The following is a 19895-nucleotide window of genomic DNA, read 5'->3' as shown; positions in this document are numbered from 1 at the left end:
CCCTTGACCAAATTTTGACCGTATCACCCTTTATTCAACGCGGGTCGAAGAATGTTCAGGTGAACAACCAGTGATCCTGTAGCCGTCAGGAAAGAAATCGGAGTCGCTCAAGAAGAAATCGTCTGCAGAAGGTACGGACGATCGAATGGTGTTAGTATCACTGGGATCGAGTGGCGATCAGAATCCACCAGTGGATACACACACCGAAACGGATTCAGATCCTGGCGATGATGAAGTAGCGGATTCGAACTTGGATACGAGCTTGGATACCACGTTGTACGAGAATGCATCTGAAGGGTAATCGTCATTTAGAGGTTTTCCTTTGGACGAGATTGCTAGGCGTTCAACGAGGTCGAGCAAAGGAGTTGCACCGAAAAGACTAAATCGAAGAGATCTTTGCAGTCGGTGATCTTACGTCCAAGGAGCTGAAGGAACCAAGCACTTTTAAGGAAGCGGTCAGCTGCAAGCAACGGATCGAGTGGAAAAGTGCTATGGAAGCTGAAATCGAATCACATGCTGTTAATAGAACGTGGGATCTTGTGAAGTTACCTGAAGGTCGTAAGCCTGTCGGATGCCGATGGGTATTTAAGCTAAAGCGGAATGCAACTGGCGAGTTGATGAAGTATAAGGCGCTGTTGGTAGCTCAGGGGTTCAGTCAAACGTTCGGACAGGACTACGATGAGGTGTTTGCCCCTGTGACAAAGCAAACTACGCTGAGGACTTTGCTGGCCGTTGCGAGTAAGCGAAACCTGACCCTGAAGCATTTCGACGTAAAGACGGCCTATCTGTACGGAGAACTTGAAGAGGAGCTGTACATGAAGCAGCCAACTGGGTTCGAAGTCCAAGGCAAGGAGACGTTGGTCTGTCGCTTGAGGAGGAGCATCTACGGGTTGAAGCAGTCGGCCCGCTGTTGGAACCACGGTTACATTCCGTTCTCCTAGGACTAGGCTTCGAGCAAGGTACGGCTGATCCATGCTTCTACACGAAGATCGTCAACAGAAAGCGCGTCTACTTGCTGGTTTATGTGGACGATATTCTGGTTGGCAGTGAAAGCGATGCTGAAATAGAGTAAATCGATAATGCACTGAGACAGGAATTTGAGATGACTGATCTCGGTGATTTGAACTACTTTCTGAGTCTGCACAGCAAAAAAAAATGTAATATCGATCAACGTAATTCAAGCTGATGTATGAAATAATGATGTAATAGCAAAAAGCAGATACAAATTTACATCAATGGATGTAATTTTGTTCGCAAAATCGATGTACATCGTACAACGTTATATTACACAACCGATGGATTGACCTGGTTGCAGCAGTTTGGATGTAATATTCAACAACTTTTTTTTCTGTGTGGAGGTTACCAGATCGGAAGGGAAGTACAGCATCTCTCTTGAAGACTACATCAACCGTGTGGTTGAGCGATTTGGACTTCGTGACGCAAAGGTTGCGAAGACTCCAATGCAAGAAGGATTCACGAAGGCTGACAACAAGAGTCCGCTTCTGGAGGATGTGACGAAATACAGAAGCCTAGTTGGAGCTCTACTGTATATTGCAGTCTGTGCAAGGCCGGACATTGCAGTAAGTGCTTTAGTATTAAGAAGAAGTGTTAGTGCACCACGGGATGAGGATTGGCTAGCGGCCAAGCGTGTGGTCCGATACTTGAAGGCAACGAAACATTGGCGTCCGCAGTACGGAGATCCGGAAGAAAAATTGATGGGGTATTCCGACGCAGACTGGGCCGGTGATTTTAAAACTCGGAAGTCAACGACAGGCATCGTTTTTCTGTATGCTGGTGCAGCAGTGCACTGCAGTGTCTTGGGCAAGTCGTTTACAGGGCTGCGTGACTTTGTCATCGATGGAGTCCGAGTACGTTGCTCTAAGTGAAGGAAGTCAGGAGGCAGTATGGCTTCGAAAACTGATGGAGGAATTCGGCGAACCTGTGATGGAACCGGTGAAAATAATGGAAGACAACCAAAGTTGCATTAAGTTTGTCGGATCGGAAAGAAGCAGTTGTCGATCGACGCACATCGAGACTAGGGAATGCTACGTCAAAGAACTTTGTGATGGAAAGATTCTTGAGTTGGTCTACTGTCCGACCGAAGAGATGGTAGCGGACGTACTTACCAAACCGTTGGGCCGGATCTAGTTATTGAAATTTTCTTCGATGCTTGGTTTTGATGCTGGCAATTGTTGAGGACGCGCAAAGCTTGTTTGCGTGCTGTCATAGCGAAAGCACAACTTAAAATGAGAGACGCTTTTCTACTGCGATCGCCCATTTTGCTGATTATCGTTTCTTCTCTCGAACTTACATGTGTTTAATAAATCAGTTTACTTCTATTATCAAACCAATTAATTCCGGTGTTATTATTTAACCTGCTAGCTCAGCCCAATATAAGTGCGGCCCTGGCCGCTCGAAACACTCCTCTTCGTTCCTCTCTGTCTGCTTCTGTTCTTGCTCTCTGAACACGTCTTCTGGCTCTGAGACAACTAGCGCGGAGGGTGCTAAGTACCTCGTTCCACCAGTAAGCTGGACGCCGGCTGTTATTTGGCTCCAGTTTCCTCGGCATGGTCATGTCACATGCTCTCACTAACGTTTCTGTCAGCTCGCCCACGTTCAAATCCACGGGGTCCCTGTCCTCACGGAGTGCTTCAACGAAAAGCTCCTTATCAAAAGCCTTCGTCTTCCACTTCCGGTTGCATTTTCTCGTCCTCCGTACTGCCCTAGTATTCCGTTGGCCGATGCCATATCGTATCGCCTGATGGTCGCTATGGATTAATATATCCTTCACACACTCTCTAATTCATGTTTGTCACCAGCGACGGACTGCAGAAAGTGACGTCGATAATGGATTCCCGGGCATCTCTGCGAAAAGTGCTGCTGGTGCCTTCGTTGAACAGCAGTGGTTTTATGTCCCGAACAGAAAAAAAAAACATTACTCTTTTGGTTTTCATCGGAAATTTGCTCTTGAACCACTGTTCTTGGTATTTATGGTATTTATAAAGGCAACGCCACTTTTGTCATACAATTTCACAAACACTAGTAGTTTTTTATTGCGCGCCAATTAAGGATACAATTGCAGAATAATAGACATATTCCTCCCTACTGGGCCCAAGGATCGCCATATTTGTTCTTCATCTGCGGTTGCCCCGGTTGATGTGGTTGCGCTGGCTGCTGCGGCTGATGATCGTCCATCCTCGGGCCCGGCAGTGACTCCCGTCTGATCGGGGGCGCATCTTCCAACATGGTCGGTGGCCGATACGGTGCCTGCTGCCGGTGCATGTATTCCTCCCGATTCTGGCGTCGCAGCTCTTCGTAGGATTTCGTCACCGGTGGTGGAACGGCCGGAAGCTGCAGGTCCTCATCAAATGCTCGGTTGGCTGAAAGTAAAGAATGGGCTAAGGTTTGAGATCTAGGTAAGAATTTACTGCCTCTGATAGTACAATCAATCGATGGCCGAGCATTGTCGTCCAGCCCGGAAAAGCTTGGAGTAGTGACGTCGATGTTGATCGAATCGCGATTGCGGAAGTGTTGGTCCGTAACACCATCGCTCGGACTAGTCGGACCGAATGGGGACAACATGCTGCCGGCACCGAAGCCTTGGTCGGGCAGCCTGTGGGGGGAAATGAATGTTGAAACTTATAGTGATTTAGATGACGGACTTCAGTCTTACAGTCGTTCGCCGGCGCTGGATCCCTGACGTCGCTGGCGGATCACGTCGGCCAGACGGGAGTTTGGAATGCGCATGATCTTCTCTGCACATTTGCTCTGGTAGCTCAGCTTACCAATGAAGTAGCCCAGCGTGATGCCAACGAACACTTTCGGACCGGCACCGAAGCGGAGACTAGGCTAAAAATAAGGAAAACAACTGATGGTCATTTTGATTACGAATAACAAACTACCACGGAAGAGTTACCTTCAGAAACCCCCTTTGAATGGCGTAGTACGTCCCCAGGCCAAAAACCGTTCCTAACGGCATCGAACGCTGGAAAAATGCCTCCCGGTTGCATTCCTGAAGCACCTTCAGCTCCTCCGGCGAGAATTGAAAGTTCTATACAGGGGATGGACGTTTGGTTTTTAGAATTAATTTACTAACAACGATGAAATACAAACTTACCAACGCATTGCGCTGTTCATGTTCGTGGTGGGGTGCTTGCTCTGCTCTATCCATACTTTGTAATTTAATATTTTCGTTATGAAATGCAACTCAAAATCTTCACATAATCACAAAAACACAATCGCAGCTGATTTTGACAGTAAACCGGTATCAAGATGTCCAGCAGCAAGGTGAGAGCAAAATGTCGGTTATTTAACGCATCACCCCTCACTCTCTCTCGCTGACAGTTTTTGACGTTTCTACCGTCATCAGTCATCGCGCGAATCACACCGAAAAACGAAGCGAAAAGTGTAAACACAAACAAGTAAACTTTGCGGAAAAAGAAGCGCTGTTTTGCTTGGTTTCCGATCAGATTCCCCGTGAAAATGGGTCTCGATTTCGACGTGCAGGACTACATTAAAACCCTGAACAAAAACAGCCCCCCGTTCCGGTGCCCCAAGTGTGACAAAAAGTACAAATCCGTCATCGGGTTGCAGTACCATCTGAACAACTACGATCACGACAATCCGTCTCCGTCGACTGCGGCGGCGGCGGCGACAGTAGCGGGACCGTCGAAGAATGCTGCGGAAGTGCAAACTCCAGTACAGCCAGTAGCGGAAGTGACGACAAAGACTGCAACGGTTCCCAGTGCTGGTGAGGATGGAAAGGGTGATGGTGTGGCAGAGAGTGAGCCGAAAGCAGTGGACAATGAGAAGCCCGGATCGAGTGGGAAGACGAAAGCTGGGAAAGGCGCGGTGGCCAAGGAGACACCCAGTCGTCCGTCGAACAATAACAAACAGAGGAGTCAGAAGAAGAAGGTAGCGGTGACACCGAAGAACAAGACCCCTGCGGCATCGGCGAGGGAATCGTTGACCTATCTCGAACCGGAAGGATTGATTAAGATCGAGTTTGGCGGGAAGAATATCAATCTTTCCATAGACGAAGAGTTTGAATTGGTAGGATTGGATGAATTGAAGAAAAAGTGGAACGATCCGGATGGGGAGGTATTCGTGGTTCCACCACCGACGGAGCCGGAAGTTAAACTTCCGCAAGGTAAGTACTCTGAAGATCGGTGAAGTTGGGCAATGGATTTAAAAAAATATATAATTTTTTCAGGCAAATTCAAAGAAATTGAAGAATACACTATCCATGACGCTCCTGCCCGGCCGAACGCCTACATTCGGTTCATCGAGAAGAGCACCGAAGAGCTGGATGGAGAAGTCGAGTACGACGTGGACGAGGAGGACACGACTTGGTTGGCCATAATGAACGAGCGCAGAACGCAGCAGAATCTCTGTCCGGTGCCGGTAGATTCGCTGGAACTGCTGATGGATCGCCTGGAGAAGGAATCCTACTTCCAAGCGGCGGTGACCGGTCAAAACGGTGCCATCGTGGACGACGATGCCGTCTGTTGCATTTGCATGGATGGCGAATGTCAGAACACGAACGTCATCCTATTTTGCGATATGTGTAATTTGGCGGTACATCAAGATTGCTACGGAGTTCCGTACATCCCTGAGGGTCAATGGCTCTGTAGACGATGCCTGCAGAGTCCCAGCCGCTCGGTAGATTGCGTCCTGTGTCCCAACACGGGTGGAGCATTCAAACAGACGGATCGGAACCAGTGGGCGCATGTCGTTTGTGCTCTCTGGATCCCGGAGGTTCGTTTTGCCAATACAGTATTTTTGGAACCGATCGATTCGATTGAAACGATTCCTCCGGCTCGATGGCGATTGGTTTGCTACATTTGCAAACAGAAGGGCATGGGAGCTTGTATCCAGTGCAACCGAAGCTCCTGTTACGCTGCATTCCATGTAACCTGCGCCCAACAGGCTGGGCTATGCATGCGAATGGATCAAGTCCGCGGAAACGATACCCACCCAATAGTGGTCCAGAAGACCGCCTACTGCGACGCCCATACTCCGATCAATGCGCTTTCTTCTCCAGGGGATTCCGGAGGAGAAACCGATCCGAGAGAAGTTTGCCACGAAAAAATGAAGAAGGCCCGTAAAATGTTGGCCATCAAGCGAACCTCAGCTCCGGTGATTCTGATCCCGACTATTCCTCCGAATCGAATCGAGGAAATTTCAACGCTTGTCAACATTGCCAAGAAGCCACAATTCATCCAACGTCTGATCGCTTATTGGACTCTCAAGCGTCAGCACAGGAATGGAGTCCCGTTGCTTCGACGACTGCAGAGCCAGGGACAAACTCAAGGCGCTCCGGGAGGACGCGACAAGAGCGATGGTTCCCCGGATGCCCGAGAACTCTACCAGCAACTGAAATACTGGCAATGTCTCCGCCAGGATCTGGAACGAGCACGTCTCCTCTGCGAATTGGTCCGGAAGCGAGAGAAGCTCAAGTTGATCCTGATCAAAACCAACGAGCAGTGCGTCATGGCTCAATTAAATCCGATCGAGGCCGTCCTTCACCGGATCCTCGATCAACTGGAAGCGAAGGATGTCCAAGAAATTTTCCGCGAACCCGTCGACACCGAGGAAGTCGCTGACTATTTGACCATCGTCAAGCACCCAATGGATCTGGGAACGATGCGACAGAAGCTCAAAACCGGCTACTACACCCGCATCGAAGACCTGGAAGCCGACTTCATGCTGATGGCAAACAATTGCTTGACCTACAACAACAAGGACACCATGTTCTACCGCGCCGGAGTCAAAATGAAAGACGCCGGAACCATCACCTTCCGCACGATTCGCAAGGAACTGGAACGAGCCGGTCTTTTGGAGAAACCCCAACCGCTACCGGCTATCCAGGGAACCGAAGATTCACTTGCCATTGACATCGAAGCGGAACTGAACCTCCTGGCGCAGGATCCACCCAGTCAGGAACTGATCGAAAAGCTGCAGCAACAGGTCACCAAGGCCGGCGGCATCAAACACGCCCTGACGCGGTCCAAGAAAATCAAACACATCCGAACGGAGATTGCCAAGATCAAGCGGGCACTCTCGAAGGAACCGGAGAAACCGACTCCCGTAAGTAGTTCAATAATGCTTCAAATTCGCTTCCTTTAGTTCATCCACTCTTTTCCATAACAGCCCGTCGAGAAGCCTCCGCCGGAACCGCAGCTGCCGCAGCCCCCGCAGAAGGAGCTACCGGTGAAAAAGTTGGCAGCCGAAGCGGCCATCGCAACGAAATCTCCCAAGCTGCAGACGCCCCCGGCCAGTCCGCTGAAGATTCTGAACAACAGTCCGTCGCCGTCGGGAGTTAATCGAAGGTAAGTTTTTGATTTTGATGGCCGAAAATGGATTTTGTTGGTCGCAGATCAGCCGAAATCCAATCTTACAAATCATTTGATGCATTGGCAATACTGAAAATTGATTTTTGAAAGATTATTTAAAACATTGTTCACCTTAAATTGAAGAAGAAGTTACACCGCCTTAAATTTGAGTTTCGTTCACTCAAATTCGTTAAAAAAAAACATAGTTTACTCATAGACTGAGTAAAATGTTCCTAGAAATTTCAGGAAAAACTTTTCCTATATGAGAAAAGTTGAGAGAGATTTCCCTCAGTCTATTGGTATACTCCTAGACTGAGCAGATTTTTTAGGAAAGGCGAGTAAAATTTGACTACGTTTTTGCCATTTTGAGTGAAAACCTAATCAATTTTTAGTCGATCTCATCGACCGTGTATTGAATAACTAATGGCGATTTTGTTTATTATTCAGTTCCAACCTGGATCGGGTATCAAGATCGACTCTGCTTGCTTCCTGACAACCGTCAGTTTGATCGTTTGTTTTTAAAACCTACCTCAGGTTACGGTTCGCACTGACAAAAAGTTCGGTTTCGCACTGGGTTGGAACTGGTTCCAACCCCGATAATAAACAAATTCGCTATAAATTTAATACTTAATTTAAATATTTAAAAGAATCATTTAACGTTTGAATTTGAAATGTTTCTGCCTAACTGTTAGGTATCACTGGAATAGTAACTGCATATTGTGATCAATCAAATTTCAAAATTAAGAAATTTATTTGCTGAACAGCATTTTAGTAAAATGAAAAATGCTACTCAGTTTATTGGACAAAGTATTGATAATGATATAGAATATCAGTTTAATTATTAGAATTTTAAGCAATTAACATGCCGGGTCATTCATTCACTTGCAGTTTTGAAAATCCATTTTCCATTCTGTATTCTTTGAAGATTAATTTTGAAAAGTGTATAATGGTACTTAACTACTTTGTACCCAAAAAAAAGGGTTGTTGAATTCGGAAGATGCCATATTATTTATTAAACTTAAAAGACAAACTTATCTGTAAAATCTGTTATAATTTTTTGTAATTAAAGCACCTTATAATATAGAGGTATATATTCATTCATAATGGGACAATAGTGACTTCTTAAACTTTATGGAATACCACTTTTATTGCTATTTGTACGCCCAACCAGTGATGCAAAAAAATCACGATGCTCGCGAGCTTGACTTCTACAAAGCTAAGAGGAAGAGGAGACAATACGGGGGCGAAAACGAACCACTTTTCTGTCAAACGCGAACCATCTCGTGATGGACCGATTTGAAGAGCATAAGATAGAGATCGAGATATATATCGATAGAGATAGAGATAGAGGTAAAAGAGTAAGAAGCCAGTTGTCTCCTCTTTCTCTTAGCTATGAAGCTCTCTGAAATTATCTGAAAACAATCTAAGTAATCAGGGAGCTAGTTGAAAGAGAACCTGCGAAGCTTGAAGAACTTCTGATTTGTTTAAGAGACAGGTTCAGTGCACCTCGAAGATCATAAAAGTGCTTGTGAGAGGATCAGCAAACTTTAGACCTGTTGAGAAGATTTCGAAGACGAATTGGTGGCCTTTAATTGGTGTTCTGGGAACTGAAAAAGTCGTGGAAGTTCTGCACTGTCGATTAAACCAACTCAAATTTGAGCTTCGGTCACTCAAATTCGTAAAAACGCAGGTTACTCATAGACTGAGTAAATTTTTACTCAGTCTATGGGTGACTTACATTTTGCGTCTTAAAGTGAAAATCCATTCAATTTTGAGTCGATCGAGGCCGTGTGAGATAATTATTTAGAGATTTCAGAGCTATGAAAGGTTTCAAATACTCAAATACTTTCTGAGAAATACTGTAGTTGTTAGTTGTTTTGCATTGTTTTCTCAATCTTAGTCGCAAGTTTGGTAAAAACTTATTAATTTTTGAATTTTTGACAAGCATGACGTTCCCCATACATTTTCCCATATACATTTTAAATTTCTTCCGCAGTTCCAGATCGTAACCAAATTCGATCAAATGTGGCACAGTTGTTGTTGACCTCAACGAAAAACAAATTTAGCCCCCCTAGGATTTTTCCTTAGTTACGCCAATCAGAGCCGAACCAGCCCACGGCTAAAACTCTCTTTAATAAAGAAATCTTAAAATTTTAGTTAGGGGGAGGAGGGGCATATCGAACAGGTGGGGCATAGTGAGTATCCCGTAGTTTGGCCCTGGATCTCTAACTGCATGAAACAAATCAACTGGCAGTAGGTTCAATATCATTATGATATTGATCCTACCACCAACCAATTTGTTCCGAACGACTGGAAGTCCAAGTTGGTGCACGGGATGCTCACTATGCCTCATCTGTTCACTATGCCCCTTTTACCCCTACAGTCATAAAATAAATCACATAAACAGTGGAAAATATCCATGTGAATTTCACATAACTTTCATGTGATCCAATAATTGGAAACTGCACCACTAAATCACATGAACGTTATGTGTCCAATGAAATCTATATGATTTCTCATATAGAATTTTTTTGCTATGTGATATTCAGATAACAATCATTATTTTTGTTATTGGAAAAATATTAAGTGCGTTCCTAATAGAAGCTAAGTGATAACTTTTTTCAGTGTACGCCAATGGTTAATAAAGGCCCAAACGCAATGTGAGCGGAAGCGGAACGGGAACGGAAGTTTGACCGTTCTAGATAGAGCTGGAAAAAGGGCCAAAAGCTTGAGTTGTCATAAATGATATCAAGATGCCTAACCAAAGTCGATTTGATTCTAACTCAAGGGGTATTCAACATCCCAATCTGTGCCGAAAGCTAGGTGAAGCGTTTTGCTGAACGTGCCGAAGTGTGACAATCAAGCTATCAGTCTCAGTAACCAATGAGTTTGGCAACCCTACACTTATGACTTTTGAGATGTGTGTTTACATTTTCAAGTCAAGGATGGAAAAAAAGTCGTGATAATATTCAACGAGCTAGTTGCCTGTCATCCGCTTCAAGGAGTAGCCCCTCCGCGAGACGGAGAAGGATGACTGATGGCAGAAGCTGTCCATCATAGAGAAGACAGTTCTCTACCGTGCGTCATTCTGGCAGACGTTTGCCAAAACCAAGTACCCAACCGGCAAGTGGAAGATAAATCTTGTCTGCAATATCATCATGCTACTAGGGCAATACTACAATCTGAAAAATAGGAAGGACTCGACCTAAAATGCCCACCGGCGGTAGTTGTAGCAGCAATAGACCTGCAGTAGCTTCCCAGTGTCAACACTCGTGGTTAGGTACTAAATTCGTCTGACTGCCCCCTCCCCCCTTTTATGGGGGGTCAAACTACTTCGTCCATGGTTTATCCAAATGTCGGGCCAGAATCTCGATACTGGTTGCAGTCGTTTGATGATTACCTCCTTGTATCTGCCTGTTGTTCCTTCATATTTGTTATCCTTGGTCATGGCGGAATCGCATATTAATCTCCCTAAAAACTGGTACCGGTTCCGATTGCGTTCATTATGACCGCGATTGAGATTGGCTCTGTTACCTCCGGTGTGGTTACCTTCACAATTCTGTTAGCAGCATCTTTCTTAATGTTGCTGTTGCCATCGGTTATGCTAACAGTTGCGAAAAAGCGCAAAGAGACCTCCACAGTCAATCGAATCCGAGTTCAGTCCATAGAATGAGCTGTACGGCTGACTGATTGGTGAACCATCAATCGTACCGGTGTGTTCTGCGATTGCAGATACATCTGAAGAATGGTAGGATCGTTCGGCACCGGGGTGTTGTTGCCACCGTACATTATCGCTGCAATGCCCCTTACCCATACAGTTGACTCTCGGTGCGGATCCTATGGCCATCGAGTTAATACTTAATTCTAGTTAATTCTGGTCTATTCTGCGGGGCGTGGTGACTCTGACTAGTTTGTTTGGACTTCCCTGAAACTATGGATATCTCTCAAAAGCCGTGTGGACTTTCTGTAGAAGGCATAAGGACAAAGAGAGTCTCGTCAATTATACAATCTCTTATTATGATTGGCGACAATTTCGCTGGAAAATAGCGCTGACAAAAAAATCCCTTTGAAATAAACGAAGAAGTAAACCTTAGGAACGATTGGCAAAATGTCAACACAAAACAGTGATGCCATTTTATATTATATTTTGTGTCGTACTTGTCATCATGTGTCATGACGCGCCGATCAGTGTGCCACGATGTGTTTCGGCACAATGTACAGAGTTGATTACCCCTTGTTCTAACTAGTGTTCAATCCGACAAGTAGGCTTAAACGCTGTACAGACTGGAGAGTTATAACAGGGGGTGGAAACTAACGATTTTAAATTGATTCACTGCTTGAGTAGCCTATTGGTCCCAAGTACTTCTATGGCGTACCCCATTCTAGTTGAAATTCTATTACTACACTATGTTTGTTTTGATTCGCTATGAAAGTTTGACAGATAACATCAGGGGTGTGTGGATTCATGCAGAACATGCAGAGGTGAGTGAAATAGCTTGGGACTGCTTGGGACCGTTGTTCTGGTACTGAGTGAGCCAAAAATAATAATGATTTTCTTCGGGACCCAGTGGTCTTAGAGTTACCTCTATGGTTATAACATGTTATAACGGTTGTCAAATAATTGCAACACAGAAACCACCATCAAGATAGCGCTATAACATGTTATAACTCTGTAGTCTGAGCGTACTATTACTCAGATCGGGCTTTCCGCTGTCATTGCGCTTCCCCAATAAAAATGTTATGGTTAACTTGCTTAACGACGTGTTCGGGGTATCATCCAAACCATTTGTGGAATAGTTCAATCATTTGGATTATCGTTCGTTTATGGTAATATTTTATTAGGGTTGGGCCTTAACTAATGTATTTTTTTCAAATTTGGATTGATCGGCACTTTAAGGCACACGTTGACAAGTAGAACACAAACAATATAATATAAAACGGCATCCTTGTTGAGTGTTGACGTTTTGTCAATCGTTGCTAGGGTTGACTGTTTTGTTTACCTCGAAGTGAATCTAGTGTTAGAAAATTAGATTCCATACTTCAAACTGGTGAAACAGTTGTTGGAATATCAACGAAGAGAAAATACAAACGTGTTAACTTTACAAGCGTCACTTTATTAATTCTCTCATAGGTTACAAGGTTGCCAGTCATCACAACATTATCCCTCTTTATTTCATTTATAAAAGGATAAAATATCGGAAGGAGATTATTCCATTGAGTAATCTTCGTAACGCTTAGGACGTACAATCTCCCGGCGGGGCCTTGCATCCGACGATGCACTCACTATTGGTAACACGGCATTTCGGAATTCAGTTACCTTTGGATTCTCCGGGACTCCGTTGTCGGATGAGTTCAAGTTTTTCAGGTGTAAGCTTGTAACTTTGTCCACTAAGAGTTTCAACGGTCGCCATATTACCGACCGTTGCAGACGTGGACAAAAATGTAGGAGTTAGCCGAGTTAGCTTATTATGCGGTTGCATATTCCTCATCAAAACTTCGTCACTAACCTTGATCGCAGTTTGCTTAGCTCCAACTCTCTTGTCTCGGTTCTCCTTGGTTCTGTGTTTTACTATGGCATCATGATCTCGCAGTTCTTCATCGAAGATGACTTCATCCTGCATGTGTGGAAATAGGTCTCGAAATCGACGTCCAAACATCAAAATCGCTGGGGCAACTCCAGCAACACTAAGAGGTGTAACCAAATACATATACAAATATTCTTGTAGCGCGTGTTCCATATTGGTCCTTTGGTGTTGACTGATCTTAAGCACCTTCGTGAGTGAACGGTTCTGCCGTTCCACTTCTCCGTTCGCAGCAGACCAGTAAGGTGTCGTGTGAGTGAGTTTTATTCCGTAGTCAACACAGAAGTCCTTGAGCTCTTGACCCAGAAAATCTGCACTCAAATGCACCCGGAATTTCGGGTATTTCACGTAAACGCAGCGGTTCCGGTTTGTTCAATGGTCCAACCATTTGGCACTCCACACAGTTTCTGCAGGACCTTTCAACATCGGCATCTAGTTCTGGACACCAAACAGCCGAGCGCAAACGACGTTTCATTTTCTCCTTCCCTGGGTGTCCAATGTGTGCAGGCCCTCAGGAATCACTATTTTATTCTTCCTCAGCAGAATTTCCATGACGAAACAGAAATCGGTCTTGAACGGCACAAATTTCTTCATGCTTTCCTCTCAGCGATCATCTAGAAGAGCTTGTTTCACTTTTTGGATCTCTTCGTCAGCTTGCGAACTCAGTATTTTAGTATTATCTCGTTCATCGTGAGAGCAGCAGGTTTGTTAATCTCAACAATTTATCCCATTGAATCCTTCGTCGTCTTGTCAAACGTTGTCGATAACGGATCTGCAATATTGATTTGACCCGGAACATGAACAGAAAAACGAAAAGATTGCATACGCAATATCCATCTTTCTTGACGCTGATTTGGGTGTGATGATTCGCTAAAGATGTGTACCAGCGGCTTGTGATCCGTGAAGACAGTGAACTCAAAAACTTCTCAGATACATTTCAAAGCGTTCAGTAGCCCAGACTATGGCAAGAGCCTCTTTATCCAGCGTTGAATACTTCTGCTCCATTTTGGTTAGACTTTTACTGGCGTAGCATACGGGTCTTGATTTAGATTTAGCGGTTTGCAACAAGACAGCCCCAAGGCCTTTCTCACTAGCATCCGTTACCAGCATGGTTGAATAACTAGGATTATAGAAAGCTAGATTTGGACCAATAAAATTTATTCCCTTTTACGATAATTTCCCCTGGGGGGGGGGGGGGGGGCAGTCGCAGTAGATAGCTTAGGAATACACTTCCCTACGTAGTTTACTAGACCCAGGAAGCTACGCATTTCGGTCACGCTCTGAGGACGACGAAAGTTCTGGATCGCGATCACCTTGTCATTTGTAGGCAGAATTCCATCAGAAGAAAGTTGATGTCTCATGAAGCAAACCGTAGATTTACCGAACTCGCATTTCGATTCATTGATAGTGAGGCCATGTTCACGTTGACGATCAAGGACAGCTTTGAGCCTTTTATCGTGTTCTTCTTGGTAAGACCCATAGACCAGCATATCATCTATGAAGACTTTAACATCTTTCAAACGTTCCAGGTGCGGCATTATTTCCTGGAAGGTTGGTAAAGGATGTTTCTCCGGAAGAATAGCCTTGTTCGCTTTTCTCATATCCACACAAAGTCGCACATTCTTGCCGTGGTCTTTGATGGTTACTACTAACAGACACGCCCAAGTGATATTCAGGGGCGCGAGTTCGATGATATTCTGTTTCAAATTTTCGATTCGTTCATCGACTAGCTTCTTTAACGGGACCGGCAACAAGTTGGTACGGAATGGTCAATCTTGATGTCAACCTGACCATGCTTCAGCTTTCCGATCGAGAGTTTCTCCACATCACTAACATTGCACAATTCGCTGTAGATTTCGAGGATGCCCAAGTCCATCGACGTTTTCTTGGTCAAAAGGTTTCCTCCTTTGTTTCCTTCGACGACATAGATTTCATGATACACTGTAGCATTCTTCGTTGCAATATCAGCTTTAATTATCTTCTCCACTTTCAGCTTCCCATCACCATACGCCCTCAATACCTTATCCGACTTTTCTACCTTGCTCACTACACATTCTTGTCCTTTTAGCCATTTCCAGGTTCCACGAGTAATTACATTTACGTGAGCTCCGGAGTCCACACTCAAATGTAGTTCCACGCCACCAACGTAACATGTTACCTTGTCTGCATCAGTGCTGGTTGCATATACGTGCTGCACATCGTTCTGAGCTGCTTCACCGCTTTCGTTCTCCGATGAATCCGATACAGAATCATAGTCTGCACGGACTTGACGTACTCGAGATTTGCTAGTTGTTGCCTTCACAGTTTTGGTCTTGCACATTTTTTTAAATGACCCACGATTCCACATTTGTCGCATACTTTACTTTTGGCCGGACAGTTTTTGTCGTTTACGAAATGTCCTGGGTTTCCGCATCGGAAACATGTTTCGTGGCGATCCAGGTGGCGAGCAACTTTCGTTACCAAATTGACAGATTCCTCTTCGACAGACTTTTTCATTTACTCTCTATTCCTCATTACCGTTTCCAAAATCCGACCTTCATCTGCTATTTCCTGCACAATCATCAGCTTTTCTTCAATATCGATTCCCGCAGAGAATCCAAACAACACTTATCGAAGACCTGTTCGGTAATCCGCATTTCCAGGGCCCCTCCATAATCGCAAAGTCTGCCCTGATCCCGAAGACATAACTCTCGCAAGGTGCTGATCGAACAAGTATTTAACGGACAATTTAAAAGTAGGTAGTTGGTAGTGCCGCCACCTGTGGCGCTCATAGTCTGTTCCCTTGAGTTTGACGTTTACACACTACCGCCATCTGTTCAGCGTAGTGCCCACCACAGTTTACTCAACAGATGGCGGTAATATTTAAGCGACGATGTTTTACAGTGTAAATTATTCAATTTGTTATGTCTGTTTGTCTGTGATATAATCCTACATTTATTGGTAGTATTAATTTGTATGATTCAATTGTTACATGATATATGGACGATGGAAGTCAAAAATGAGTTACGTTATATCGAGGTACTACACTATGTTTGTTTTGATTTGCTATAACAGTTTGACAGATACAAAGAGGGGTTCGTGAATTTTCGAGGGGTGCATCGATTAGCTTGGGACCGAAGATAGTACCAGAGCTGAGCCAAAAATTTGAGCACATTTAATCGAGACCTTCTGGTCTTAGAGTTAACTCTATGGTAATGCTATGGCTATGGAAATTATATGCTGTTCAAACCGACCAACACGTTGTGGATTGTGAATGGAATCGTTGTAAAAAGTGCCTACCGGTTGCCTTTGATGATAATCCGGAAGGCCACGCAAACAACCTCAAGGAAATGGATCCTAATTGCCGGAATGAAACTATATACCGAGAAAATGTTATCCGATCGAAAGTTAGGATGGGGTCGTGGGCATCCAATCTCGAAGCGTACAATGAACAATCAGAACAGGATCTTACAATGTCGTTGTTATGCATAATAAACAATAAATAATAAAAGGTTAACATAGAGGGGGTGCCAGATTCAAATCCCGGTCTTGGCCAAGATCTTTCGGAATGGATTTTTATTCATTTCCGCAGCGTTTGTCTCGGATATTACATAGAATTTCGAAAGTCTCAGTAGTGTTGGGGATGTTGATACGTATTAAATCCATTTAGCCCATCAGATCTCGACCTATGTACTCTTTAACGCAATCATGGTGATCTTCAAACTGTTAATATCGAAACATAAGATGTTCATGAAAACTGAGTATATGGCCCTTATTACAAGTGTCACTTCATGGTGAAAACGAAGTGAAGTGACCACTTGTCACTCACGGTGAAGTGATTGCCTTGTAAATCAAATGGAAAACACTTCACCGCGAGTGATAAGTTGTCACTTCACCGTGAAGTGACATCGGTAATAGGGGCCTATTTGTCAATTTATTGGACCATCCTGAATCTCTGGACACAATTTTTAAAAATACATGCATGCAACGGAAACCACCAGTAACATCAACTTAATAACAATGTCCGGATGACGAACTAGCAGACAGTGGGCACCGTAGCTAAAACATACCCAACGGCCAGTTCAATTTGACCTACTTTTGACTAGTTTTTCTCCTTCTAATGTTGTCAAAAACGGAGGAGCAAAATCACCCAACAGGGGTAGTAAAGTGTGGGAATCCAACGTTGAATATAATCATATTTACCTACTTTTGGGTACAACTAACTTACTTTTGCGTAGAAAGCTACTGGAAAACTCCATACGAATTGCACACAATTAACTGAAAACTACTTTGACCCGCTTTACCTACTTTTGGGTTCCTGAACTATAGTGCCGAGATGAGTGGAACGAACCAAAGCAGCTGCTTTGGTAAAAAAATCATTCATTCACAAGAATGAAAAAGTATAGCCACAGACAGTGCTTTTCTTCACGCAGAAAAAAGTTTTTTAATTTCAATGATATTATGTATTAAAAACAACAACAAAAATTATCATTCCCCGGCTAATAACTTTTTTTATTGAATTCAACAATAAATCTTTATTGTTCGGACATAAAATATTGTTGTTTTCAAAATCTGTCAAAAACGCAATTAAAAATATATTTTGTTGAATTTACAATATTTATTTTCAAACAGACAAAATCTTTTTTTGATAAAAAAAAATAAGTTGCTACCAACAATAACTTTTTTTTATTCAAAAAAAAAAATTGCTGCAAATAACAAATTGTTTTTAATAATTTAAAAATAAAATTGGTTTGGCATAAATATTTTAATTTTTAATTTTCGCAGTTTTTAAATTCGAGAAATAATTTTCAATAAATTTAAAAATTGTTGTTGGTTTCATTTTCTATTTATTAACAAACGGTACAAATAGTGATTCAATAGGTTTATCAATTATACAAAAAATACCGAAATTATGACCTCTCATTAACGGTATGTAAATTAATAGTTTGCGTTTCGAAACGGGCAACGTTTCCACGGTGTATTGATTTGCTGGAATTGGGGAAAAAAATCGTTAAAACACGTATTAAAATGCAAATACTGAATTCCTTACAAAGAAAGCAACTTGTCCAAAAAGAACTTCTTCCGACGAGACTGGGAAGCCGAGCATGCACAGGCATTAAAAACACACACATACATTGACAAAATGAGCCTGTGTATGTTTTGGAAAAGTGTTGCTTTTAAATTTACAATATATTTTTAAAAAGTAGTTAAAATAATGTTTGAAGACAAAAATATATTTTATTGAATCTACAATATATTTGTTTTCAGAATTTGCAATGAAAACAACAAAAAAACATTTTTGAAGCTACAAAATATAAATATTGAATTCAAAAAAAGTTATATTTGACATTGCAAAATATTTCAATAATATTTTTTTTTGGTTCAATAAGGTCAATTTTCTCTGCGTGTTAAATTTAATTTATTCTACAGAAAATAATTGTTTCTTTTAAATCTTTTTACACTAAAACTGTTCATTATTGACCCTTCTCAACGAACATTTTTCATACCATTCAAAAGTTTACTATTTATATACAATTTGTATTCATGATGTAAATAGGGATTGAAACTATCAATTTGCTTAAAAAATCATTCGACTTTTCCACTGAACTTGGTATCGTTAGTGATGACTTTCCTAAGGTGGCCACACTGCCCCACTTTCCCCATACATCAGGAATAGCTGCAATAGCTAAATCACAAAAAATATCCACTCTTTCAATATGTATAACAAAAGCATTTAAAACACATTTCCATCCATTGCAGAACGGCCGTCCTGTTTACCCGCAAAGCCCAGGCCGCCCTCAAGAAGCCGGAAACCCCATCCAAGGAGGAAGCGGCCATCGCAGCAACGACGGAACTACTGCAGAAAACGGCCAAAAAGGCTACCCGGGGAAAGCGAGGCGGATCGAACAAAGGCAAACAGAGCACCGCAGCGGGGGCGGCGGGTGGCATCGGTGGTCCGGGGGATGGTGGCTTCCTCAACCTGCCGGGACCATCCGGAACGGGGCGAAAGTCGCTGGACACGTCGGAGAAGAAGTCCTTCGAAGCCATACCGGACAGTTTCCGGGTGTACCGCGGCGGTCAGGATCGGGAGATTTCCGACTCGGACGACAGCAATCTCAGCTTCACCGGCAGTACCTGCAGCAGCTGTAGCGGATTCAGCGGCAGCGGAACCGAGTCGGAGTTCGGGTGAGTTTGAAATTCTGCTGCTGAACCGAGTTAGGGCTGTAACAAACATCCATGATTTGCAGAAGTTCCAGCATGGATGATAACGAATCGTTCTGCGACTCGGAAATGTCCACCAGCGAAACGGAGGCGTTTCCGGAGAAACCCTTGCTCGAGCCGCTCAAACTAGTGTGGGCCAAATGCCGGGGCTATCCGTGGTATCCCGCATTGATCATCGATCCGGAAATTCAGAGTGGTTTCGTGCACAACGGAGTTCCCCTACCGGCTCCTCCGACAGACGTCCTCGCCCTGAAGGCCAACTACGATGAACACGTGTTCCTGGTTCTGTTCTTTGACGTCAAACGTACCTGGCAGTGGCTTCCGGCGAACAAGCTGGAATTGCTGGGCGTCAACAAGGAACTGGACCAGAGCAAGCTGGTAGAATCGAGGAAGCCCACCGAGAGGAAAGCGGTCAACAAGGCCTACCAGGAGGCACTGCACTATCACAGCCAGGTGTCCAGTGCCGATGGGCCGGCGGGGAAGCTTTAGGACGAGGTGAAACTGTTTAATTTTGTTGATGTTTTTGCTATTGAGTTTTGCGACACAGAATAATTGTTGGTCCCGAAGTGATCGGTAATCGCGGAAATACACACTATTGCTGCATGCGTTATTAGATAGAAGAGTAAGAGGCACCGCTAGAATTAAGTTTTAAAATGTACTACCTATTTATCATGTAGATTCTGATTCAATGTTTTATCGAACAGAGACGAGACGAATAAATTAGTGAGTATCATGGAATGAGGACGTGCTTTCTTTGTCTTGAAAGAACCAAACTGGC

The 19895-nt window shown here is 43.7% G+C and overlaps 3 protein-coding genes across 3 annotated transcripts in view; 2 read left to right on the top strand and 1 right to left on the bottom strand.

The window, feature by feature from the left end:
• The window catches only part of LOC135713698 (protein FAM91A1), a 179798-nt gene that overhangs the window by 56203 nt on the left and 103700 nt on the right, over window positions 1–19895 (top strand). The gene's annotated exons all lie outside the window — the stretch shown is intronic.
• Window positions 3035–4254, bottom strand: asrij. The gene is made up of 5 exons (XM_065237008.1): window positions 4118–4254; window positions 3917–4051; window positions 3674–3849; window positions 3444–3613; window positions 3035–3380 (listed from the first exon to the last, which is right to left on the bottom strand). Exons 1-5 carry the CDS (start codon window positions 4169–4171, stop codon window positions 3103–3105), a joined length of 813 nt encoding a protein of 270 aa, XP_065093080.1. The 5' UTR covers window positions 4172–4254; the 3' UTR covers window positions 3035–3102.
• Window positions 4394–19843, top strand: Br140 (bromodomain-containing protein 140). Its single transcript, XM_065236844.1, has 5 exons — window positions 4394–5149; window positions 5213–7089; window positions 7153–7331; window positions 18656–19081; window positions 19144–19843. The coding sequence occupies exons 1-5, from the start codon at window positions 4483–4485 to the stop codon at window positions 19604–19606; spliced, it is 3612 nt and encodes a 1203-aa protein (XP_065092916.1). The 5' UTR covers window positions 4394–4482; the 3' UTR covers window positions 19607–19843.

This window comes from Ochlerotatus camptorhynchus, unplaced genomic scaffold, assembly GCF_037179485.1.
Source record: "Ochlerotatus camptorhynchus isolate MF236.1 unplaced genomic scaffold, CSIRO-AGI_Acam_v1.1 ptg000577l, whole genome shotgun sequence".
Taxonomy (NCBI): domain Eukaryota; kingdom Metazoa; phylum Arthropoda; class Insecta; order Diptera; family Culicidae; genus Ochlerotatus; species Ochlerotatus camptorhynchus.
Note: the sequence above shows the minus strand (reverse complement) of the source record. Positions and strands in the feature narration are given on the sequence as shown.

Coding starts and splice junctions, on each gene's coding strand:
- asrij (XM_065237008.1), bottom strand. CDS start 4,171: ATGGATAGAGCAGAGCAAGCACCCCACCACGAACATGAACAGCGCAAT. Junction 3,614..3,673: donor TCCAGCGCCGGCGAACGACT/GTAAGACTGAAG, acceptor TTCCCCCCACAG/GCTGCCCGACCAAGGCTTCG. Junction 3,381..3,443: donor TGCTCGGCCATCGATTGATT/GTACTATCAGAG, acceptor CTTTACTTTCAG/CCAACCGAGCATTTGATGAG.
- Br140 (XM_065236844.1), top strand. CDS start 4,483: ATGGGTCTCGATTTCGACGTGCAGGACTACATTAAAACCCTGAACAAA. Junction 5,150..5,212: donor GGAAGTTAAACTTCCGCAAG/GTAAGTACTCTG, acceptor TAATTTTTTCAG/GCAAATTCAAAGAAATTGAA. Junction 7,090..7,152: donor AACCGGAGAAACCGACTCCC/GTAAGTAGTTCA, acceptor TTTCCATAACAG/CCCGTCGAGAAGCCTCCGCC.